Source organism: Cyprinus carpio, chromosome B15 (assembly GCF_018340385.1).
Source record: "Cyprinus carpio isolate SPL01 chromosome B15, ASM1834038v1, whole genome shotgun sequence".
Taxonomy (NCBI): domain Eukaryota; kingdom Metazoa; phylum Chordata; class Actinopteri; order Cypriniformes; family Cyprinidae; genus Cyprinus; species Cyprinus carpio.
This window is the reverse complement of record NC_056611.1, coordinates 17,674,275-17,700,104: the sequence shown is the minus strand read 5'-3', so window position 1 is coordinate 17,700,104 and position 25,830 is coordinate 17,674,275. Positions and strand designations below refer to the sequence as shown.

The following is a 25,830-nucleotide window of genomic DNA, read 5'->3' as shown; positions in this document are numbered from 1 at the left end:
TACTGTAGACACAGTGGCTGATACAAATGTTACACAAACATTAAACTTCTCATCTTCAGGTGCTTCATAAGCGGGTTCCTTGTGGAGAGGCGGAGCTCAGCCTCTTCCTGACAGCAGTGGAGAACACCTGGATCCACACGCGACAGAAGAGACGAGAACAGGGACGACATCTCCGAGAGCTCCCCAGAGCACAACCAACCTCCACCTGCAGCACGGATGCCTCCGCTCCATCTGTGCCTGACACAGACACTCCAACACCTGCACCAGAGGAACCCACAGCAGAGGGCAGCAACGCCAAGGAGAGGAACGAGCAGCAAGACCCAGAGAAAAGTGCTGATGTCCCAATGGAGTCCCCCACCGAACCAAAGCAGGTGGCCGCTGGCAGCCCTCAAAACCCAGAGACGGTACAGCACTTCCTCTTCAAGTGCCTGGTGAACGTGAAGCAGGAAGAGAACGATGTGGTGGTGGAGATGCATTGGGTGGAAGGGCAGAATAAAGATCTGATGAACCAGCTCTGCACTTGTTTGAAGAACTCTCTCTTTCGACAGGTAGCCAAAGCTACCTAACACCACACGGGCTTCGCTCAGCTTTCCTCCGCACACACTGTCCACAGTGCTGTGAACCATACACCTGGTAAAGCTGCAAATTAATCAGAACGCCACATTCACAGATGTTTTATTAACCACTGATCGATGTTGTGATCAGAATTTTTATTATGTTTGTAATAAAATATTTTAAACAATCTTTGTTGTTAGTGTTTTTGTCACTTTGATTAAATGCACACTAATAAATACATTTGGTCATACTTTATTTAAAGGTCGATTCTCGATATTAACAAACTAATAACTATTACTTTAATCTCAAACTCCTAATTTGCTGCTTATTAATAGTTAGTAAGGTAGTTGTTAAGTTTAGGTATTAGGGATGTAGAATAGGGTCATGCAGAATATGTGCTTTATAAGTACTAATAAACAGCCAATATGTTAATAATAGTCAAGCTGATAAGCAACGTAAAGTAAAAAATAATTAGAATTGGTCTCTATACTAAAGTGTTGCCATTAATTTTATTTAGGTTATTATTATTTATTTTAGAGATATTTATATTTTTTAATTGTACATTTTAATGCTTGCCAATTATATATCATAATATTATTATCACAATTTTCTTAAGGTTGCAATGAACAGAAAGATCTGTTGATGAATTATTGAAAAAGAAAAAATGAAGGGCATGGACTTGGTTCTAAACATCTGTCACTGACTTGATTTTAAGATGACTCAAGTCTTGTTTTGATCAGAAGTTGTGGTTATGATATTTTGATAAGACATGAGGCTAAAAATGAAACATGCACGGATGAATCGTGTAATATGCATTTTTTTTAATTTTATGCTTTCATTTTATGATCCACTGTTTAGATTTTTACTTTAATTTTCTCGGAACAATATGCTTTGAATTAGATTTTTAAAAATTGCATTTCTCTGAAGTTTTATTAAAATTTAAATCAAATATAAAAACATGATTAAAAATAGTTTTAGCTTTCTCTGATGCTTCGGCATTGCATTTTTATGTTAAAAATATATTATTTTAAACACATTTTTTAACAATTTTTTGTTAATGAATAGTAACAGTTGATCCTGATTTTAACAAACCAAAACCCAGTTTGCTTAAGAGGCAATAGCTTCCTGCATTTACAAATATTGGACTAAGGTTGTCCCCATATATGTCTTCTTGTTTCTTGTATATATCTTGTTATATCTCTTATATAACATGTTTGGAAAGCCATATAACTCAATAATAGGTGTTGTCCCTTGCATTTCCTGTCTCTGGAATGCCTTTTGGGTTGTTTCACATGAAGTCTGAGTTAGTATAAACGTCCTGAGAGGAGCATGCCTTCATAACAGGAAGCAGGGGCCGCTGCAGCAGTCACTGAGAGGACCACGAGCAGATAACGTGCACTAAGAGTCACGTGAAGCTTTCCAGAGTAAACAAGCTCTTACTCTAATTGCCCCAGGAGCAGCTGAACCAGGAGTTTATTCACCGTTTCCGTGCATGTGAGAGTCATATGAAAGTCTAAGGGTACAGAAGGTTTATGAGTGTGTTTGCTTACCCTTTGCTTTGACCTTCTCAAGTGATTAAAAGGAAATGAAGAATGACTTGACATGAGCAAAGCAGTCAACCACACAGCAGCAGGATTTTAGTTCTCATGTGGAAGGCTGTTTCTTCTATCAGATAGACGTAAACAGACATTTCCCGCTGTTTTTGTACTGGTTTCCCTTTCGAATAAAATCAGATACATTGGTTTGAACACGTGCAGAAGTCATTGGAAATTGCAGAGAAAGTTAAGATACAGTGGCAAAGGGCTTAGAAATATGTTACTATGTTTTTTCTGGAAATGTCAAGATCTTCTTATTATCGTTTCGGGATTATTAGTAATATAGAGTGTATTTATGCACCCTTTTACCTTTAACATGCATTTTTTTGCGAGATATGTTCAATGAATGCATTGCAATATTCAAAATGTTCTGTCATCTGTGCTGCTCTCTCCTTCTCTTCAAGGCTCTCTACTGTCCTGCAGTGCACTGCCTCGCCGGTTACCATGGATACAGTCACGTGACTCCCCCTTTATTCAGTCAGCACATGTATCATGGCAGTAAAGAAAACGATTCTGTGGTACTTTGATAAGATCTCGGGTGAAATAGGTGTTTATCGCTCAAAATGAGGGTTTACTGCTATTAATCTGGTTAATATATTTCTATTAAAAAAAAAGTTATGCATATCTGGTCACAGTGAATGGTTCGTTTTTATGAATTAATGTAAATATGTAGTAGTGTAGAAGGCTAAATACATTTAGTTAAATATAACTTTCACTTTTCGTACTTAATTCTTTAGGTTTTGCTGTAAAGCAGTGCGTGTTGTCTTACATAAATACACACACACACTTACACACACACATATACGTGTGTTATTTTTCAGAAATATTTTTCATCTGTCAGAGAAATGACAGTGTTTTGATTCGTGGCGACAGTGCTCTTTGATGTTACTGCGGACTGTTTATCGATACTCGTTGTCTGTTTAAATAGTGACTGAATCAGAAACAGCACTGCAGGTTACATTTTCGTTTTTAGTTGGCGTGGTAAACGCGCAGAATGACACCCACGTGAGCAGATACCATGCCTGGTGTCCTGCGTTCCTATTGGCTGCTCTAATCTCATGTTTTATTAATCAGCTAGAGGCGTGGTATGTGTACGTGTATTGCCTAAAACCTGGATTTGACGTTTTATATTTTAAGCGTTCTGCTTCGGCCTTTATAAGCAACTTCGAAGAGAAGTTGTGCTACACGTATTACTGACCTTATGTCAGTTTGTTTTGTATCGTAATTCGTCGAATATACGCGGTTATTAGAACACGGCCATCTCCGTGTTTTGAAAGACTGGCGTGTGTGGGCGGGGCGTTGGTGCAGGGGGCGGAGCCCAGCTGTCTGTACAATGACCCGATATGTTGACTGAATCACCCGCCATCTTGTTGTGACTCCTCTACGTGCGTGGAAGAGTGACTTCAAGGGGGATCCAGTCACGTCTTTCCTTTTATTTTATTATTTTTTTTTATAGACGAGAAGATTGGATCCCGAGCAGAAACATTCGAATCTATCCATTTAGCATTTTTAATTCATTTCTCCAATCGTTTTTGGACCATAGCAAGAAACAGAGATGAGTATCGAGACGCTTTTAGAGGCGGCGAAGTTTTTGGAATTGCAAGCCCTGCAACAACAGAAAGCACGTGGTAAGAAAAGGAAAATATAGGGACGTACACCTTTATGACAGGCAGAGGATCACTTTAATGAATCAGTGTCGTTCTCTAATGTAGTATGGGGTTAATATGAGGCATTGTTGCACGGGATGTCACAAGCTACCTGATAGCAGGAATCAGTGTAGCGCGTGACATTGAATATGTTATAATACGCCAAAAATACCACGACTCTGCCAAACTGCAGTATAGTATCCTTACGTTTACTTTATAGGGTACTAGTAAACTGGTGTTTTCCGGATAGTGACAGTCATGAATTAAAATACAGAGAATGTAAGTTTATCTGCTTTGAATGCTGGGATAGTTCGTGATTGAATACTTCGTTGCAGTGTCGATGTAGGAAAACATACCTGCTTGCTTTTAAGGGCGGTGGCTTAACAAGTAACGTTACGTGCGCGAGTGCCAGTTCAGTTGCGCTTTACATAATGACCCAAGTATCACATTACGCGGCTCTTATTTGCACCCTTTTTGTAGAAGTGAATGGATGTAATGTTTTAGTGAATTTTCGTAGAGTGTTTTTAGCGCAATAGTGAACGGTGTATTTATTTCACACTATTGTTTTCTCTCCCGCGCTGCATGCGTCCACTGGCGCTTTCTGAAGCCTCGGTGACGTGTCCGCCTTAGCCACGCCCCTCATGCGCTCGGTGACGCGTCTGCCGTAACCACGCCCTCATGTAAGACCCGCGTGGACAGAGCCCTCCCCCTTCGCTCCATGTGCGCGCCAGGCTCTGCTCTGTGCAGGGAGGGGGTTTACAACCAGAGGGAAAGTAGGACATTAACCCCCTGCTTGCTTTTCCAAAATGTACTGCAGTTATATAACACACTCCTGCGGTTTTGGATCATAGTGGTGCACTGACAAACAATACTGGAAGAGTGACATTCTCAGGAAGAATTTACATGATAAGCTTGTTGACTGTGTGGGTCACGCAATCAGTTTAGATATTTTGATAGGCCTGTATCAAATAATCAGCTATTTATGAGGATAAATAGAATTAACAAATATAAAAAATCATAAATACAGTATTATGTTTAGCAATTGATCATGATAAATATAATCGTTTTATCACGTTATTATTTTAATATGTAATTGCAAAGATTCAGAAGGCAGTTCTATTCATAAGTAAATATAAAAATACAAGCAACACTTTTTTCCATGATGAATGAACTTGATACGAATGAATATTTATGGAAATTGTACTTGTATACAAATGATTGATTAGTTGATTTTTTTTTTAGATGATTTTTCTATTTCTAGATATATAAATATAAATCAAATGTATTCTGAAAATTAAATATTATATTTGTATTTTCTTTTTTGAATTTGCTAATTGTATACTTTAAAGGGGGTAGCATTAGGTTGTGCAGTGATTAATTTTTTGATATTTTGATTGCTATTAATTGTCTGATATGAAGCAGAGCTTCTTCAGTGCTATGTTCGTAATACATTTTAAGCTTTTTGACCAATTCGGGCTGTTATTCACAGCCTAGGTGAGTGCTAAAATAATTGGAATAATGAAAGCAGTAATGTAAGGGACATACAGAAAGCTTCTGGAATGACTTGACTTGGATTAACCATAAAACCGCTGATCAGGTTATTATTTTACTAACCAGTCTAAGCTTGTGATAGAAGTCTTCTCGATCAGTTTCACTTCTGTATATTTCACCACAGCTGACTGTAATTCTACTCGGCTTGCAGTTTGTAATGCTGGGCTGTAAATTGCATCGCACGCTGGTGGACAGTCATTTCCTGTGTGCAGTTACACCTTTGCCCTCTATAGCTGTTAAAAAAGTACACCAGATTACTTCAGTCAGGTGTTGTCCAGAGAAATTATCTTTAAAAAAGCACTTGAGGGCTTCTCTTCTCCAGTTTGGCACAAGTAGACGTATTCAAAGAAACGTGGACCCTTGATATGCGTTTATGCATGTGGGAGCTGTTTTTTCCTCTTTTACTTAAAATATATCAATAACGTGTCATTAATTAATCAGCCGTTAACACAGCTCCATTGTCAGGAAATCGAGTGTTTTAAAGGGACAGAACAGTCACTTCACTTGAAAGGCTTGCTGGTTCGTGTGTATTGTGCTTCCTTGTGTACTCTGGTAATTGTTTGTTTGGTTCCATAGGAACTAGACACCCCCCCCTCCACCCGCATATCTTTTCAGCAGGAGGAAGCTTGCGCTGTTCAAATAGCATAGTGGTGACTGGTGGGGGTGGATTGCTGTGCTGTGATTGGCTGAGATTAGTTTTCACCACCCCCTTTGCTGACACACACACACATACACACACACACGATAAGAATGCCTGTCTTAAAAGTCTCATTATCCTCTGAGCGCACGCATGATTTGATGCTGTCTGGCTTTTCACCCTAATGAGATTCATGACGTTCTAGGCACACACACACACCTGAGTTTTTTTCAGTTTATCTAGGGCACCACGTATACCTGTGACCTCTTTACCTCCCGGGGCGTTAAGAGGATTCTTTTAAAACTGGTAGCATTAGGTTGTGCAGTGATTCATTTTTTGATATTTTGATTGCTATTAATTGTCTGATATGAAGCAGAGCTTCTTCAGTGCTATGTTCTTAATACATTTTAAGCTTTTTGACCAGTTCGGGTTGTTATACATAGCCTAGGTGAGTGCTGAAATAATTGGAATAATAAAAGCAGTAATGTAAGGGACATACAGAAAGCTTCTGGAATGACTTGATTTGGATTAACCATAAAACCGCTGATCAGGATAATTCTGCTTTAACCCCACAACAGCGAGCTAATATCTAAATGCACTTTAGCATATAAAAACATAATATCACAAAACGAAAATAAACAAAAAATTCTATTTATAGGGTTTTACTGTTAATAAAATGGTTTTAAGTTGTTTAAAGGTGAAGTGTAATTTCAGTCACTAAACGAAATGAAACCAAAAAAATTAGTGTTTGATTTAATTTTTAATACTTTTATTCAGCAAGGAGGCACTAAATGATCATTTTAAAAGTGATAAAGACTTCTTTTGAATTCTGTTCTTTTTCGATTCATCAAAGAATCCTGAATAAAAATGTATTGTAGTTTCTACAAAAATATTCAGCATTGATGATACTAAGTGCTTTTTGAGCGGAAAATCAGCATATTAGACTAATTTCTGAAAGATCATGTGACACTGAAGACTGGAGTAATGATGCTGAAAATTCAGCTTTGCGTCACAGAAATAAATTAAAATTTAAAACACATAATTTAGAAAACAGTTGTTTTAACTTGTAATAATAATTCAAAATATTGCTGTTTTTATTGTATTTTTAGTATTGACCTCCAACATTTCAATTGTAGTGAATATGTTAATTTTATATTGATTCTATAGTTTTTTTTTTTATTCTAACATTCAGACGCTGCTCAAACAAACACAGTAGTGTTGAATATGCCACAGTATGTGCGATTTCAGGAAAATCAACCGATGAATGGGTTACTTTCAGTTACCTTGGTTTGCAATTTAAACTCGGGATGAACGTTTAACTAAAAAAAAAGTGACAATGTTTTTCAGCCTGAATTCAGTCTGCGACCAATCCTTTCACTTAAAATAGATGTAGCTTCCTTAATTACTTTACTATTGAACAGCAGTGGAAGTCCTTTAATAATGCATCGCGTGCTGAAGCTCTAGTTCTCCTCTCTGAGTCAAAAAGCAGTTTGTGTGTCTCTCCAGTGTCTCTACTATTTCTTAAACGGTGTTAACTCGAGTGCAGCAGCATGTATAATTGATGCTGAAGGTTTGACGAAGGTTAAGGAGTCCAAGTCCATCCTGTGGTGTTTTGGAGCAGCCCTGCTTGAAGAAGGGAGTGTGGTAGGAGGGGGACGAGCATCGTGTTACCATTTAGGCCAGAGAAACTTTAGCCTGAAGCCTGTACACCATGTGCTGCTCTAACAGTGGAATCTCTATCCTCCACTCTTAACCAGTAACACTTATTTATCTGTACGCACACAAAAGCTCCTTTAATAGAGTTCACTCTGAGCTAGATATAATCTCAGGCTGGTTTGTTGACCCATATTGATTTGTGGCTGCCCTGTCTCTATATTTTTTCCCCAGTTTAGATGAGATGTCATCACATCATATGTTTAAGGTCAGAGGTTACCATTAATGTCCAACATATAGTTCAGTCTTCTACATTTCCTTCAAAGCTGTTTACTAGATAACAATAAGAGAGACTGCAGACAGACAGGACATCCTTTTTTCTCTTTTATGCCTGTTTTGGATGTTAACTGAAAATTTAAATTAAATGGTTAAGAATAGAATAATTATTACCATCAAATTTATGTTATCATTTGGTTTATCCATTTGGTTATCTGCTGATATACTATTTATTTATTTACTGGTATCGCTGGCTTGATATTGAAAACATTTTGGTTATTAACTAAATTTAATACTATTAAAAATATATTTTGGTAATTGAAATTAGGCTAAAATAAAATATAATTAAAAAATTATGGATAAAATGTAAACCTAAAAAACTTAATTGAGTTAATATGATTACTAAAATTATAAGAAATTAATGATAAATAGAAATATAAAAATGCTGTTAAAAATGACAAGAGCTCATAACAAAATCACTAAAACGTACATTTGAATTACATGAAAACTGACAATATCAAAATAAAAGCTAATTAAAAACATAAAAAAATAATAGGATATGAAAATACTAAAATAACACTGATTGAAAATATAATTTGTCATTCTCCTTTCACTTTTTTTTTTTACATATAGATTACTTGTCATGTAACACTTACTTAATCTTTCAAAACACATTTATAAGTCTGTTAAATGTCATCTTAAAAGCAAACCTTACAATGTTTAATGTTGTGGTACCTAAATTTAAATTCAAATTACTTAAATTTTTTAGTGTTTGATTTTAATTTTATTTAGACAATATAATATATCATTTCAAAATTCATTCATTGGTTATCAGTTATATCATGAAAATAACTGGTATATAACTATTGGTCTTTTAATATTGATGCATTCCATATAAATGTTTATCATGTTAATATCAATATGGGCCATTAAAGCTCCAGTTGGTTCTGAATTTGGATAAGTAATTAATTTTGTTCCTATATTTCTTTCAACAGAAGAGAATGAGCTTCAGGAAAGACGGCGCCGTGAGCAAGAGGCGGAGAAGCGGAGAGCAGAAGTTAACTCTTACACTCAACCCATTCGAATGAACCATGTGACCTGGGTGGAGGAGTCCGGCCCTGATCATCGCCACATACCTGTCCCGGCACAGCCTCCTCCCCCTCCCCCTCCCCCCACCATGCCCATCACGGTCATCCCCATCTCAGTGGTGTCCTCCACTCCACCCGCTCTGCCCCCGCCCCCCATCACAGCTCTCAGCCCATCGGCAGCGCCCCCCCTCACGCCACCCAGAAAAGACACCCACTCGCTGCCAAACCAGCAGGCACTGCACCAGCGCCCCCTCATCTCGTCTCAGGTGAAGGCAGAGCCCACATCACTGTCTCAGTCTAATGGCACCAAACCAGCCCAGCAGCTCCAAACCTACCCGGGCCCCATCGTCACAGCTTCCCAGCATGCACTTCTCCCTCAGCCTGGACCTCCTTCAGCCCAATCCAGCCCTGCGGTCAGAGGCAGCCCGCCTGATGACCACCGTAATTTTGATGGCAAGAAGAGACCTGGAGGGTGAGTTATTTATCACTATGTTAACCAATGAATAAGACTGAATCATGTGAAAACTTTTATCGTTGGTTTTTTACGGCTGTGAGTTTGTATTATGTTTGAGAGCTAACTATTAAAGACCTGTGCTTACAGGGCAGGAACGAGAGAAGTGCACAATAAGCTTGAAAAAAACAGGTAAGGTCATCTTTGCTGCTGGTTTACCAAACTTAAGTGCCTTTCACCAATGTTTTACACATACAGGGTGATGCATGTACACCATCGGTCAAATGTTTAGAGATTTATTAATATTTTTGAAAGAAGTCTTTTATGCATGCAAAGGCTGCATTTATTTAATCAACAAACAGTAATAACAATAATATTTTGAATTATTATTACAAATTAAAAAAAAATAAAAAAAAAAAAAAAATCTTTAAAAAATTATAATTTTTTTCCTGTGATTGCAAAGCTGAATTTTCAGCAGCCTGCAGTGTCACATGACCATTCAGAAATCATTTTAATATGCAGAATTGGTGCTAAAGAAGCACTTCTTATTATTATCAATGTTGAAAATAGTTGTGCTGTTTAATATTTTTGTGAAAACCATGATGCATTTATTAAGGATTCTTTGATGAATAAAAAGTTCAAAAGAATAGCATTTATGTGAAATGGAAATCTTTTGTAGAACTACTGTATTAATGCCTTTAATATTACTTTTGAACAATTATACATTTCTTAAAAAAAATTGATCTATTGATCTATAAACAAATTGATCAAAAACGGATTCTGCTAGTGGCACAGAAATTACACACATACAATCAAATTATGTATATATTAAGTCAGGTGTATATATAATATATGTATATATTGTTATTTTTATTGTTCACATACAGATAAAATGAATATAGCTCTTAATTGTCTCATAAGTGTATTATAATTTATAAATGTTTATGTAAATGTTAATAAGTGAATGCTGATACCACATAAAACCTTATTATAACATTTTTGTAATAATAAATGATCTCCTTTTCTCAGACGTGCTCACTTAAAGGAGTGTTTTGAGACCCTGAAGAAGAACATCCCTAATGTTGATGAAAAGAAGACCTCCAATCTGAGTGTTCTGAGAAGTGCTTTGCGATACATTCAGGTAAGCGCTGATAAATCTTCATTTCACGGTCTTCTGTACATCTGTATCTCGACCCATGTCATCAGACTTTGATTGAGGTGTATGTGTACACACGTAAACAATGCAAGAGCAGGAGGGAAACCACACTATGATGCCGTCTTCAGTTTGTTAGTTACAGTTCTTTCATCTGAGGACTGAGATATTTCCAATGTTGCTTTGATTGATCTAAAGTCGTGAGATTAAAGATCTCTGATTGAGTTTATTTGCAGAGGGAAAATGGATAGTTGCTCTCCTGCAGTGTGAGCAGAGCACCTTCTCTTCATCTGATTAAACCAGTGCCTCATTCACACATGCACACGCCTACAGCAAGGCCCTTTAGGAGAAGAAAAAGAAATCCAATCAAATCAAAGGATTTGATTTAGCCGAGGCACAAGACAACGTGCAGGAAACTAGGGCAGTGTGGAAACAGAACTCGTGTCACTAGATCCGCGGCGCCGTCACCCACCCCCTCCTTAAGCCGCTTGCTTCTAGCCATTGGTGGCTTTGACGGACGACCCAGCCCACGCATTATCGCTCTTTCCCGCTCTCTGCTGCCTGTTGCTCAACCAGGCTTAAGGTGTATTTATTTAAAGCACATGGCCTGTTGAAAACAACCAGCCATTTGCTACGATTTTTCCAGAATGTGATCTGTATACTGGGAGGTTGAAGCTTTGAGTATGAGTATTTGTATTGAATATGTGGATCTGTTGAATCTTAATTTAGATTTTTGTAATTAGTACTGTGAAGCTACATTGAAACTGTAGATTTACACACTACTGCTACTTAGCTATACTGTAAGTTATAAAAAGTAGCTAACTGCAGGCTAGATTTTAAATGTATCTGCATCATAAATGTATGTAAAGTCATCATGTAAACAATATACATAAATGTATTTTTAAATGTGTATATACAGTATAAGACATTTATTTAACTGCATAGTCAACTAAATAGTCAACCTGAGCAGTATTTGTCTAGCACAGAAAAACTATAGGTTGTCAATTACAATAACATAATTGAAGCACTACTTAAAGTGCTAATTAATTTCTTCTCAGTAATAATATAATTAATTAATTAATTTACAGAAAATTAATAAACACCTCATTTTAAATTTAAATGTTTTGCAGGAGGTGGAATGATATAAGTCTTTTTTTAACCATTTTGTTTACACTTACTCTCAGAGCAAACTAATTCAACAAAACTAATACATTTCAAATGACTTAATTCATAATTTAATAGTAATAATATTTTTGAAGGGGTTTGTTTGTTTACATTTACAGTCCATTTACTGTCATTTACATGTATTAAAAAAAAAAAATAATACCCCCCATCAAATAAGACAACATTTCTTAGTATTATTATAACACACCACCAAAAAATACCTCCACTACTAAAAAAATATAATAAAGTAACAAGCATAGCTATTATTAGTTAGTCACTCTGGATGTATTATTATTAATGACACTAAATATTTGCTGTCTTTGAATGTTTTCTTGAAGGACAGGTTTGCGGGAAGCTCATGTGATAATTTATTGAAGGTTCACAGAAAAGCCAGTCAGTCAGTGATTTGAGCTGTTTCCCAGACAGTACCTCTCCCTCTCCCTTTCTGTTATGTTGTGTTCCTGCTAAAAGATTAGTGTGTGTCTGTGCCCGCAGGTCACGTGGCTTCTCTCTTAATGATTAGTGTTGTGTTTGTGTGTACGTGTGTTTTGCGATGGTCTCTGGAGGCGGCCGTGGCACAGCGCTCACTCATTCCTCCCCATGCACCACGGTCTGAAACCCCCACCACTTCCCCACCTCCATGCGTCTGTCCATGGACCCTCCCACTCTCCCCTCACTGACCAATCAGCTCCTTCCAGAACTGAATAAGAGGATTGTTTGAAGAGATTACTCTTCATTTTATTCATCTTCATGGCACCTGATTCACACATTCCTGTGACGTCGGGCCAAATCTGCTTTTTGACTTCCAAAGTGAAGTAACTGATTAGTGATTTAAGCGACAATGCTGTATTAGGCAGGGTAATATACCAGTGTTGTTACTGTTGTCTAAAACAGAAAAGAATACAATGAGTGCATTTGCTACAGTATTTATTAATCATTCTTAATTTTAGTTAATAATAATAATAATTGATAGTTCATGTTACCCCATAAAATATTGATCAAATGAACATTAGCTAAGATTAATAAATGTTTAAACTATTTTATCATGGTTAATTCATTTTAAATAATGTAGTTAACTCATGTTAACAAATGGAAACCTGTTGTAAAGCGTAGCTATTAAAATAGTTAAAAACAGTATTAAAATGATAATTAAAATAAAATAAGATGAAAAACGTAAATTAAAAAAAATACAAATCTTGCCTTGGCAACTATCTGAAATAAAAAACGGAAAAAAAAAAAAATTCCAAATAATTCAAGACTTAATAAAAAAATAGTATAGATATAATACTAAAATACACACTGTTACATATTACTGCTAATACTGAAAACACACACTAACATACTGTTACTCTGGAGAGAATATAAGAGCTGTTTCTTTAATTTCTCTGAATATTCAGAGAAATTTGCTTGTCGTGGAAAATCTTAAGGAGCTAGTCAAACTACAGTCCTTGTGGTTTTGACTCACGCTTCTTAAGTGACCCTGGACCACAAAACCAGTCATAAGGGTCAATTTCTCGAAATTGAGATTTATACATCATCTGAAAGCTGAATAAGCTTTCCTTTGATGTATGGTTTGTTATGATAGGACAATATTTGACAGAGATATAACTATTTGAAAATCTGGAATCTGAGGGCGCAAAAAAAATCTAAATACTGAGAAAATCACCTTTGAAGTTGTCCAAATGAAGTTCTTAGCAATACATATTACTAATAAAAAATTAGGTTTTGATATATTTACAGTAGGAAATTTACAAAATATCCTTATGGAACATGATCTTTACTTAATATCCTAATGATTTTTGGCCTAAAAGAAAATTAGATAATTTTGACCCATACAATGTTATTTTGGCTATTGCTACAAATAAACCCCAGCGACTTAAGACTGGTTTTGTAGTCCAGGGTCACATATTACTTACAAATGTTGATTTGAAATGCACAAAAGCGCTATTAAACTGCACATTTGTATTCATTTTTCATGCTAAACTGGCCTCATAATACTTAACATGTTGTAAACTGTGGATTACGGTGACTGCTGCTTTAAATGTTATCCTACGAGTCTCAGGAGTTTCCCTGTTCTTTCTAGTAGCTCAGAGCTCCTCCTCTGTTTCTCCCTCCCTCTGTGCTTTTTTTCCTCCTTCCCCCACTCTCGCGTTCATCATGTTCCCTGCCGCGGCCACATGAGTAGCGAGCACATGGCTAGACAGAGCCGCGTGACGTCACCCCCTGTGACAGCCCCCTCCAGCTGTTGTTCCTGCCGCAGCACGGCACACTCGTCGAGCTCGATCTTAGTTTAGCCACATCCCTGAAACCCCGCATTAAGTGCCACCTTTTATTTAAGAAACCTTGCAGGACCTGTTTTGCTTAACAGTGCATTGTGTTCCAGTGACTGATGTATTGTTTAATCCAGATAATCGTATTGAGATTTTTTTTTTTTTTTTTTTTTTTGGATGGTTTGTAGTAGATTGGGAAATTTACAAGGTCAGTTTTTTTTGTCATTGGCACAGTGTTTTGATGTAGTTGCATAAAGTAAATGTATAAAAAAAAAAAGTATGTTGCTCTGGTGTCTCAGTAGGATTGTGACTGATGAGCAAAACCAGAAGGAATCCTTTGAGATCCACCTGATTCATTTCCTGTCTTTGTGTAACAGTGCGTGTCAGCACTATAGTAAGGCCTATGTGGGTCAGTTGCGTCATCTATATCATGCCATACAGGAACTAGTGGTTTATCCTTTTGGGATTAGATCACATGATTCCTATGCATGCTAAAAGGCCTATTTGTCTTGTACAAACCACTGCAATTTCAATGTAGCTGATTCAACAAGTAACATTTGGTAAATGTCAGTCTCATCCTGGCTGACAGACATTTCTACATGTCTAATTTTGGTCTGTCCAAATGAGTCGCACCATCTGTAGATCATTTGCTTTAAATGGAAAATTCTGTTATTGTCTATCCATCCTCATGAACTGTTCGAAGGGAGTGTCTAGCAAAACGACAAAGCTGCACTTTCTCAAAACAACTGTCTGTTCAGTTGCAATTATAAAATACAAATTCCGACCTAATGTATATATCCCCCTTTAAGACCAGCTAATAGTTTTTTTTTAATACACTTCTATACAAGTCTATAATTATTTGGTTAAAAATACAGTAATATGCTCAACTGGTTTTTCTTTCATTTTTGTGAAAGTGAGCCAGAATTGATATCTTTGATATCTTCTTATCTTTTTTTTTTTTTTCATTTGTCTAGCAACCTGCTAAGTTGAGTAGATTTGACATTTGACAGCGTTGTGTAATTTAATCAGACCCAAACTCTTTTTTTTGTCACAGAAAGTGTCAAAGGAAATAATGTTGGTTGATCTATATCTGTCCCCAAACAAATGTACACTGCACTACAAGACTTCATCTTTAGCATCACAACAAAACCAGAGACTCAGTGAGATTTATAGCTGTGCTTGAACTGACCAAGTTACCAAAGACCTCAAACTGGAGTCATGGGATATCCTTTACTGCTGGCATGTTTTTGAGGAAGAGCCTGGCTGCAACGTGGCTCTCTTTCTCTCCTTTCTTTGTTCTGCAGATCTGAGTCTGTAAACGCAGGACATCCTAACACTACATGCGAGTTCATTTTTAACTCATACAAATCTGTCATAAGCATGCACACTTGTATATACATAAACATGACGACACGTTCACATGTGTGCAGTCAGGAGGCGTGGCTTCAGTGAGTAACTGATCAGAGCAAACCGATGGGGGAGGGTGAGGTCATGCGCTTGGCTTGTGAGAAACCGAGTACAAAAGCTAATTAAAGCCACTATCAGTTCATCCCTCAAGTCAGCCTTGAGTTTGAGAGCTGCTGTTCACGCAGATGTTCCTCTCTGGCCTTATTTTACCTCCAGAATATGAATACAACGATTCATATTCATCTCCTGAAACACCATCCAGATGTTGTTATTCCTGTGCCGGAGATGATAACATCTCCTATTCAGTCAGGAACAGGGTTATTATTGTTAACTGAAATCATAAAACCATTTTGATTCCTTGAAATAAACTGAAATGAGATCAAATAAAAAAACAGAATCTAGTTTCACTTACTCATATTTTTTAGTTTAAGTTGAACTACTAAATTAAAAGTTAAACTAAAAGCTAAAGCTTAATGAAAACTCTTTAGAAAAATTACCAAAAACTAAATTAAAATCAAATGTAAAATATTAATGTAAACTATAAAATACCAAAATAACACGGACAGTTTAGCCGTTCTGTGCTGAAGCCAGAGGGAGGGAGTGAAGAGGCCCCAGTCCGCGGATCAGGAGTTCAGTGGGTTTGGGTGTTTGTGGAGCAGGCCGGCCTGTGTGTGTGTGTGTGTGTGTGTGTGTGTGTGTGTGTGTGTGTGTGTGACTAATAGAGGTAGGCATGCACAGCTGTGGGCTGGAGTTGTGCCTGATGCAGCACACAGACCAGAGAGCTGTCAGCATGCCTCATCAGCGGTGGGAGGTGGGGTCAGTGAGGGCCTGGTGGAGACAGCCAGCAAGGAATGGAGGAAGGAGGGCACGCTTGTAAAAAAGACCAGAGACGGCTCTTGTGTAACTGTCTTTTACGGGGTGCAGATGTAATGTTAGGAAACGCTCACACTGGGATTCAGGTTTAGATTTGTGTGGCGGTAGAAATGTGGTCTGGTAATGCTATTAACTTTGGCCATTGACTTGATAAGTGTTTCGCATCATCGCTGTTACTAGATCAACTGGAATGCTGTATTCAACCAATCAGCATCTAGAATTTTTCTTTTAACTGGAGGTTTGTTTGTAATTGGCTCTTTGATAAGCTCCACCCTGTTTGGTTAGTGTTATTAACTCAGCTGAGTTTTGCAGAACATTCAATAGAAACAAACTGCTTGGTTTTCATTAAAATGTGCTCACAATCAAGAAAAATTGATTGGGTGTTATTGTCGACTGGAATGATGGATTATGATGAATTATGTTATCTTCTGGTTTTGTTAAATTATTATATAGACATTGTTAAATTATTTTGGGGGGAGAAAAGACAGTAATCCTGTATTAATACACTGTTATAAGTGACCTGGCAACAATGTTTTCCCATATTTTCCATATAATTACATTTTTAATGCATTTCTGAATGCTAATATGACTTATACTGCTGTTCAAAAGTATGGGGTCTGTATATTAATGCTGATTAATCGCGATTAATCCAAAATAAAAGTTTTTGTTTACATAATATATGTGTGTGTGCTGTGTATTTTTGTTGTGTGTGTGGATATATAAATACACACATTCATGTATATATTAAAGAAAAAAAACGATTGTTTTGACGCGCTGTCAAATGATTAATCTCGATTAATCAAATCCAAAATAAAAGTTTTTGTTTACATAATATATGTGTGTGTGTTTATTATGTATATATAAATACAAACACATGCATGAATATATTTAAGAAAAATATTAAATATATTTATATAGAATATAAAAAAAAATCATATAAATGTATATGCATGTAAATATTTTCAAAATATATACTTTGTGTGTATTTATATATACATAATAAATATACACAGTACACATACATATATTATGTAAACTAAATTTTTATTTTGGATGGCGATTAATCATTTGACAGCACTATAAATATATAATATTTTATATTTAATTTTATAAAAATGTTTAAATTAAATGTTATTCTTTTTAACTTTATATAATTATATTGTTATTTATATTTAATTATATTTAATTTTATATTAAAATATTATAATATAAAATTAAGCAACACAACTGTTTTCAACATTGGTAATAATAATAAGAAATATTTCTTGGGCACCAATCATCATCTTAGAATGAACTCTGAAGGATCATGTGAAACTGAAGACTGGAGAAATGATGCTGAAAATTCAGCTTATTTAATGTTAATGTTAGGCCTAAAATAAAGGCAGGACTAAGTAAAGGATCAACTGAGGTCACACGTTTTCCTTAAGATTGTATGCCGCTATCTGCTCTGATTCATTCTGTTAGTGTTGTTGCGTAAAGCATATGTCTAGCACACCAGACCTATATATGGAGCTGCTGAGAGGTGCTCAATCAAACAGGATTTATGCTGCTGCCCAGTGCAGACAACACATGCTCACACTGTCACAGTCTGCTGCCCGCTCGCCGTACCTGTTACCACAGCAACTGTGACGGTTTTCAGCTGTTGCCTTGACAACGCTCGAGTACTCCACCGTCTAATTTGCTGAGACAAATACGCTGACACCTCTGAGAGGCGAAAGGCCACTCTGTGCTTTGGAAAGGAAGTGGCGTGTATCGATTGGCCCAGTGTCCTGTAATTATTCACGAGAGCGCAGCAGAACAGAGACCTGATTGACCCCGAGCCGAACTGCGAGTCCTCCTTTATCTTCTGTCTTGCGATCTACACACACCCGTACACATATCAAATGACTGACCTGGATCTTTTTTCCACGCTGTTATTATTTCTTCAGGGCCATGCTTGTCCAGCGCACGTGGTGCTGTGTGATACATGCATCCATTGTCATTGCTCATTGTTTGAGGGTTAGTGTGTCAGTAGTGGGTTTCTTTAAATGTACTTATATGCAGTGATTTTTGATTTTCTGATTTATGGAAATGGTAATTTAAATTCATTTTTCTACATCATTTCGAACTGTCTTTTTCAGTGACTTAATTAAGTGATTCATCTGCATCATCACAGAATTGTTCCCTAAGATTTATTTTTAAACCTCAGCTTTCAGACTTCAGGCTTGTCATTTAAATATACTGTATTTATTTATAATAATTGTAAAAATAAATAAATAAATAAATATATATATATATATATATATATAGATATATATATATATATATATATATATATATATATATATATATAAAATATATTTATTATTATTATTATTGTTATTATTTATTATTAATACATTGAGTATGATTGTTTGATTATTATTATTATTATTTATTATATTATTTTAATATATACATTTATAAGTATTTTCCAAAATATTGTGCATGTATTTGTAAAATATTCTTTAAAAATGTTAACAATGTTTATTTATAAGTTAAATTTTATTTTATTTATTTCCTGTCAGACATATTACTGATAACCATGAATTATTATTATTATTATTATTATTATTATTATTATTATTATTATTATTATTGTTTTATACAATATGTAATCTATAATCAAATATGTAAAATGTATTTTTAGATGTATTTTTGTGATTATTACATCCTGTATTGTTATATCTTTTAAAAAAGTGTGTACATACATACATACACAGACACACACATTATTTTGTGAAAATTGTACATATTGTAAAACTACATTGTATATTTATTTTTTTATATTAAAAATAAAAATGTAAAAATATATATAAAATTATCGTTATTATTATCACTACTACTTTAAAGTTTCTATTCCCCTGTAAGATATATTGCTGAGCATCATGGATTTGAGTTTTGTGGAGTTCCCTTTCTTTGTGCACAGACCCTTTAATCTCTCTCGATCCATCCTCTTAAGGGCCTTAGCTGCTGTTGTGTCCTCGTTGCCTGTTTGTTTCTTATGCGTCAGCTGACAGTGCAGGGAAACTGGGTCGGTTCTGCCCAGCCCAGTGTGTGCCGTGTCTTGCCCTCTGTCCCTCCCTTCTGTCTCTATCTGTGTGTGTGTGTGTCTGGAGTTTCGTTTCTCTGATCTACAGTTTAACTCATGTTTGTAAAGTTGTATCAGTATCTGTGTGTTTTTCTGGGTAGGCAGAGATGTAGTCTTGTTTAGCATGCTCACACTACCCAGATGTCCACTTGTGATTGGCTGAGCTCGTGTGTCATGGGCTCCTCCCACTGGTTACTCAGCGTGTGCACTCGTGCACAGCAAGTGAATGCTTTCCCAGAAGTGGGAGGTGCTGTCATGCCTTGGGTAATCCACGTGTTTGTGTGAGTAAGAGAGAGTGGCAGTGGCAGGGTAAAAACAGACCGTGGGGGAGGTGTTCGCGGGGCCGAGGCATCCAGGAAGAAGCAGAAACTGACATCTACGCCTGTAGATGATTACAAGCACACTTACAGAGAAGCATGATGTGACATTTTTTTTACTTGCACGTCTAAATTCCCAAATGTCTTCCTTATAAGAAATTGGATTAATATAAGCAGCCTTGACAGTGCTCTGTCAAGATGTAAGAGGTATTTTTGATCATCATCATCACAAAATAAACCCTGACACGATGACCAGTTATTTTATAGAGAGAAATAAATGAATTTTAAATGTATATGTAATATACATATATATTATTAAATTACATTACATTGAATTACATTATAATGATTATTATTTTATATATACAAAAATAAAAACATAAATTAGTATCTTGTAATGATGGTATGCCTCTTTTTACCCAGTATACCAATATCTATAACATATCATTCAAATCATATCAAATTTATTAATCTGCAAGTTATATTTATGGACTAGTTAGTGAATATATTTATCTACAGTATAACATATCTTCCTCTATTTTCAGTTCTTTCAATCCAGCAGTTTATGTCTCTTACTGGTTTCTTGGGTTCTTTGTTTTGCTTTAGCTGGACTTCCTTAATCATAGATGGGGTATTAAGGAAAAAGCCAAGCAGGTGTAAGTGCATGTGAATGCTGGTCTTGTATTCTTCTTACCTCCTTTTTGCTGCACAGCAAAATGACATTTCATTCTTGCAGCTGTGTCTTTTTGCTGACTATAGACTTTAAGTGCACCCTGCCAGCTCTTGGTGCATGTGGAAAATGCTCACTTATTTATTTCTCTGTTTCCCCGAATAGACTCTGAAAAGGAAGGAGAAGGACTACGAGCATGAGATGGAGCGTTTGGCGCGGGAGAAGATCGCCTTGCAGCAGAGACTGGCCGAGCTCAAGAACGAGCTGAGTCAGCGGTTGGACGTGATTGAGATCGACCGTGTTCTTCGACAGACTGTCCAGCCAGATGATGACCAGGCCTCCACCTCCACTGCCTCAGGTTAGTCCTGCAGAAGACCTCATCTGCAGGTTTCCACGCTAATTGACAGCATGCTTTTTGACAGAGCTGGAAAAAGTCCTTGAAATCACTTCATAAATTTGTGTGCCGAGATTCAGTCAGTAGGGATTGATTGGTCAAACACAGATTGTGCAAAACTGAGATTTTTAATTGCATAACTCTACCATTCAGAAGTTTATGTTCAGCAAGTTTTTTTTTTTTTTTTTTATAAAGAAATTAATACTTTTATTCAACAATGCATCAAAATGATCAAAAGTAACAGTAAAGGCATATATGTTACAAAAGATTTCCGTTTCGAATCAGTGCAGCTCTTTTGAGCTTTCTATACCTCAGCAAATCCTGTGGGATGAAATGAACCACAAAGCATTTTGTATGTATCATGGTTTCCACAAAATTATTATATTATATTATATATATATTTTTTTATTATAAGAAATGTTTCTTGAGCAGCAAATCAGCATATTATTTAAAAGTAATAAATAAAGGAAAAAAGAAAGAAAATAATAATATTCCACTGTATTGTTTTGCTGTATTTTTAAGGAAATGCAGCCTTGGTGATCATAATACACTTTACATTAGTATAAAAAAAATCTTACCCACCCCAAACTTTTACACAGTGCTGTATACAGTATATCCTAAATGTTTTTTAAAAGTACATTAAGTGGCTTCAAAGCTAATGGCAGTTGACTAAAAGCCACAAAAGCTATTATTTTGATAGTTTTTAACTTAATCCATTAATAGTTTCTTATCATTTTTTGTTGTTGTTCTCTACAGAAGGTGAAGACAACATTGATGAAGATATCGAAGACGAGATGCCCAGCGCCTTACCCAAAGTGCCTGCTGCGCTTCAGCAAGATTTAAAGAAGTCCCGTCCTGTGTCATCCCTCATAACACAGCACATCCACATCCCTCACAATCCATCGAAGACTTTACCCCCCATTCCCTCAGCTCAACTCTCCCCCATCGCTGCCGCCGCTCCAATCACAGCTCCCGCTCTGACCTCAACCCCAGCGTCCGCTCCTGCTGCCCAGGTGGTGACCCCGCAGACACTACCTCCAGCCCAGACCCATATAGTGACCGCGGCCAGCCTGCAGCCTTCCGTCATCGCCCACGCGGGATCGGCGTCACACGCCTCCGTCATTCAAACCGTCAACCGCGTGATCCAGCCGGGCTCCAAGCATGTGGCCCACATCGCTCCTTCCTCCTCGAGCTCAGTGCAGCTGGCCCCAGGACCTCAATCCATTAGCCACATCACTGTCGCCCATCTTCCGCCAATCTACCCACAGCCTGTCACAGTCACACAGCCGGCAGTCATGAGCCACATCGCGCAAACACTCTCTCACAGCCAGATGAACGGCACTTCGGTGACCAACGCGCAAGCCAAGCAAATGCCAGTGGGTGCTCAGATGGTTACCCATCACCCTCAACTGGTGGGCCAGACCGTCCTCAACCCAGTCACAATGGTGACCATGCCCTCCTTCCCAGTCAGCACGCTAAAGCTGGCCTGAAGCGCTGACATACAGACCCCCAGATAGAGCATAGACACTTATAGACCGGTCTGCCCCGTTTGAGACTGCCCCCACATGCAGCACTGCATTCAAGCGAACTATAAAGCTAAAGGACTCAAGTACATTCCAAATGAAAAGAAAGTATATAAACACAACACAAAGAAATTTATTGAATGTCTACTATATAATGATATATAATAAAAGACAAAAAGAGATGTTTTATCTTTATGTGTGGGCAAAAGCAAAGTCTAGAGTGCTTGTGTGCTGCTCAGTGTGTTTTAGGCTCTAGTGAAGTGTATTATGATGAAACTGTGGTGCGATCCCAGCCTAGATTGACTCTCATCCAGCCTGATATGTGTGACTACTAGTTTAAATGACTAAATGAAAAGGCAGCCCCCATAATACCTCACACTAACTCCTCAACTAACAGCACACCTCATGTGAATACTCTTCTCAGCTCCGCTAGACCAGGTTTATTGTACTGTGTTGAATCCTGAACCAGTTCTTGAAGTCCCTACAGTTCTTAAAGAGAGAGTTTGTCGTTCCAACCTGTATGACTTTCCTTTTTCTGCAGAACATGAACTGTACTTGTTAGTACAATAAAAGTCATTGGGGTTCAAAACCACACAGGCCCTGTTGACTTTCATTGTCTGGAGAGAAAAAAAACCCCCTTCAAAATAACTTCTTTCTGTGTTCTGCAGGATAAAGAAAGTCATAAAATGACTTGATGAGTGAATGATCTTTTTTTTTTTTTTTTTTTTTTTGTGAACTGTCGCTTTAAAATCAATTTACCTGGTCAGTTTGGTGTCATATTTTACCACTATAGTTGATGCAAGATGTAGCATCATCATTACACTGGAGAAATGATTTTCTTAATTTTTTTTTTTTTTTTTTTTTTTTCATTTCAGATATTTATAAATTCTTAAAGCAAGATAGATTTACTTGAGAAGATGAATTAAGATATTAAATGCATCAAAATTAAGTGCGCTTATGCTTTAAACAAGAAGAAAAAAAAATCTTGTTTCCCTTCCAATAAAGCTTCTTTCTTGCCTCGCATAAGCATAAACTCACTGAACTTTGATACGTTTATTCAAAAAACAAGACTTGATGTATCAAGCCATTTTGTTTTGCTAATGTATAATTATATTGTTGATTTAAAAAAGTGAGGGTTTTACTGGAAATCAAGACAAATACTGAGTAAGAAAATCATTTTTGCAGTGTACAATAGTCAATCATGAAGTTGACACCAGGAGTGTATGTGAGATGTTTCTATTAGAAAATGTCTTTTTACAGAGTTTACATGATTTATCTGTAGTGCTCTAGCTGGCATAGACACTATTGTTGTGTGACTGTCACGTGAGTCATGGGAATCTGACAGGAGTGCCTTTAACGTTGTCAATCTGGAGTCCTGTTCAATGCTGCACAGACGCCCCCTATTGTTCTTTTGCTGCACCTGCACTCTTTAAGTTATTCACTAACAAAGCCACCTACAGTACTTCAATCCAGCTCAGTGGTGTATGAACCATATTAACTAGCCATTAGTTTGCAACAGCGCAAACATTATTCTGGATGTCATTGTGAATGTATTCCAACACATTCAATGCCTTCATCTTGCCACTGGTGATAAATGTTGGATATTATATGTGCAGGAAATAACTGCACGGTTATTTTGTCATGTAGCAGAGTGTTAAAGTTACATGCATTTGTGTGTTTGTGTAGTGAATGAGTTTCTCAGAGGCTTTTTATGTTTTAGTGACTAATAATGTTGCAATTGGAAGGTGGATTGATGTCACCTCGTGTTCCTTAAATAAACATCTTTTAGGCTTCAGGAGAGTTGTAAGAGTCTGAGAGATGGTGAAGGATTCCTGGACGGGAAGATGTCTGTATTGAGCCACACTGACCGCTACACAGCTCTGCAGGTAGAGCACAGCCTGTATGTATAAAGAGATTTGATTTAAAACTAACACTGTGATCCCTGTCGGTTGTCCCAGTGAGAGCAAGCCAGGTTTACCAATTACACTAGCATTATGTTGCGCAAGAGTCCCTGCAGTTGTTTTGCTTCTGTAAGCGTGTGAGAGAAAACACATTGAACTTTTTTTATTTTGGTTGTCAGGTTTTAGTTTTGTGTATTCACACTTGGATGTATACATTCTTGGACTAATTGATGTGGCTGTTTTCGCATGTAGATGGATGATTCTTGTTTCAGTGCTAACGTTTTAAAATATGTTCTTTTCAATTTCTGGGACCATGTACAGTTATATATATATATGTTGGGGCAACTTTTCAGACCTCTTTTCACACTGATATTATATATATGCGTATATATAGAGTGTGTTTTCCCTATGGAGAAAGTTCAAATTGTATATAGCCTGTAAATTTGGGGCTGCATATAGACCTAACTGTCCATTATGTTGTAAGAGGAGCATAAATAAATAAAAGAACAAATGTTGAATAAAAAATAAATCTTGATACATTTACCTATTGTTTAGTAGTCATTTTTGGGCACTTGACAGGCTAGTGAAAGGACAGTTCACCCAAAAATGAAATGGTCATCATTTACTTGTTTCAAACCTTTACGACTTTTTTGTTTCTTCTGCAGAACAAAAGATATTTTGATAACCGTTTGGAACCAAATAACATTGGAACCTTTTGAATTCAGTTAAAATTTAAAAAAAAAAATCATTTTACATTTTAAATATTAAAAAATCATCGGAATGGTACAAAATGTGAACACACAAAAAAATTGAGGGCATGATTCGAAAAAGCTAAGCGCTCGTGAAAAAAAATAGTCACACTCATGGTCTTCGGTCAAAACTGACAAAAAAATAGCAAAAAAAATTTAAATACGAAAATTTTTGTGTGTACAATCTACAAATCCCGCATGATGCAGAAAAATTGCACGGCAATGAAGAGGTGAAACTCTAAAACATCTAGAGTCCAAAATCAACACACCCACTCACACATGCGAGGACACACACACACTTGTACATTTTTATAGAATTTTAATGTTTTGTATAACAACATGCTTTCTGTATTCAGGTTTGACTGAAGTAATGATAATTCAAAAACTGACGCTTCAAATCAATATTTAAAACAACAAAAAATATAAACCTTGACAAAAAGTAGTCTTGAAAGAATGCTTTAATATACATTTAAATCCGCAAATTAATAAAAGTAAACAATTATGTATAAAAACACCTAGGGAATTCAAAAGCCTCTCTATAGATTCCTATACAGGGATCTAGTGGTTACACCATGAAATTACATGTTTTTCTTTCTTTGCTCTCACCAGGAGGTGCTAATCTGCCTTTAAAAAAATATTTTAAAGGCCTAGTCTCTATTTTAATCAGATACTGCATTGAATTATTATTATTTATTTTTTTTAAATTAGAGAATATTTTTATACTATTTTCAATTGGAAAAATGTATAATAGTTATTGCATAAATATTAATTATTACCATAAAATTCTCTCAAAATACAAAAGAAAAAATATTATTGAACAAAAATATATTAGATTGATTTTACTGAAG

At 36.4% G+C, this 25,830-nt stretch overlaps 2 protein-coding genes across 5 annotated transcripts in view; both read left to right on the top strand.

The window, feature by feature from the left end:
• LOC109058035 (RNA N6-adenosine-methyltransferase mettl16) overlaps positions 1-740 on the top strand; it is a 30,931-nt gene extending 30,191 nt beyond the window's left edge. For all 4 annotated transcript variants that reach the window (XM_042739564.1, XM_042739565.1, XM_042739566.1 and 1 more), the window contains exon 10: positions 60-740. In XM_042739564.1, the coding sequence (XP_042595498.1) occupies positions 60-566 (507 nt within the window). In that variant the 3' untranslated portion in view covers positions 567-740. The remainder of the gene's footprint in view (positions 1-59) is intronic.
• Positions 741-3,500: 2,760 nt separating this feature from the next.
• Positions 3,501-24,776, top strand: LOC109058034 (max-binding protein MNT-like). The gene is made up of 6 exons (XM_042739563.1): positions 3,501-3,778; positions 8,909-9,473; positions 9,603-9,644; positions 10,482-10,593; positions 20,581-20,773; positions 21,566-24,776. Exons 1-6 carry the CDS (start codon positions 3,706-3,708, stop codon positions 22,297-22,299), a joined length of 1,719 nt encoding a protein of 572 aa, XP_042595497.1. The 5' UTR covers positions 3,501-3,705; the 3' UTR covers positions 22,300-24,776.
• The last annotated feature ends 1,054 nt before the right edge of the window (positions 24,777-25,830 follow it).

Coding starts and splice junctions, on each gene's coding strand:
- LOC109058034 (XM_042739563.1), top strand. CDS start 3,706: ATGAGTATCGAGACGCTTTTAGAGGCGGCGAAGTTTTTGGAATTGCAA. Junction 9,474..9,602: donor GGCAAGAAGAGACCTGGAGG/GTGAGTTATTTA, acceptor CTGTGCTTACAG/GGCAGGAACGAGAGAAGTGC. Junction 9,645..10,481: donor AATAAGCTTGAAAAAAACAG/GTAAGGTCATCT, acceptor TCCTTTTCTCAG/ACGTGCTCACTTAAAGGAGT.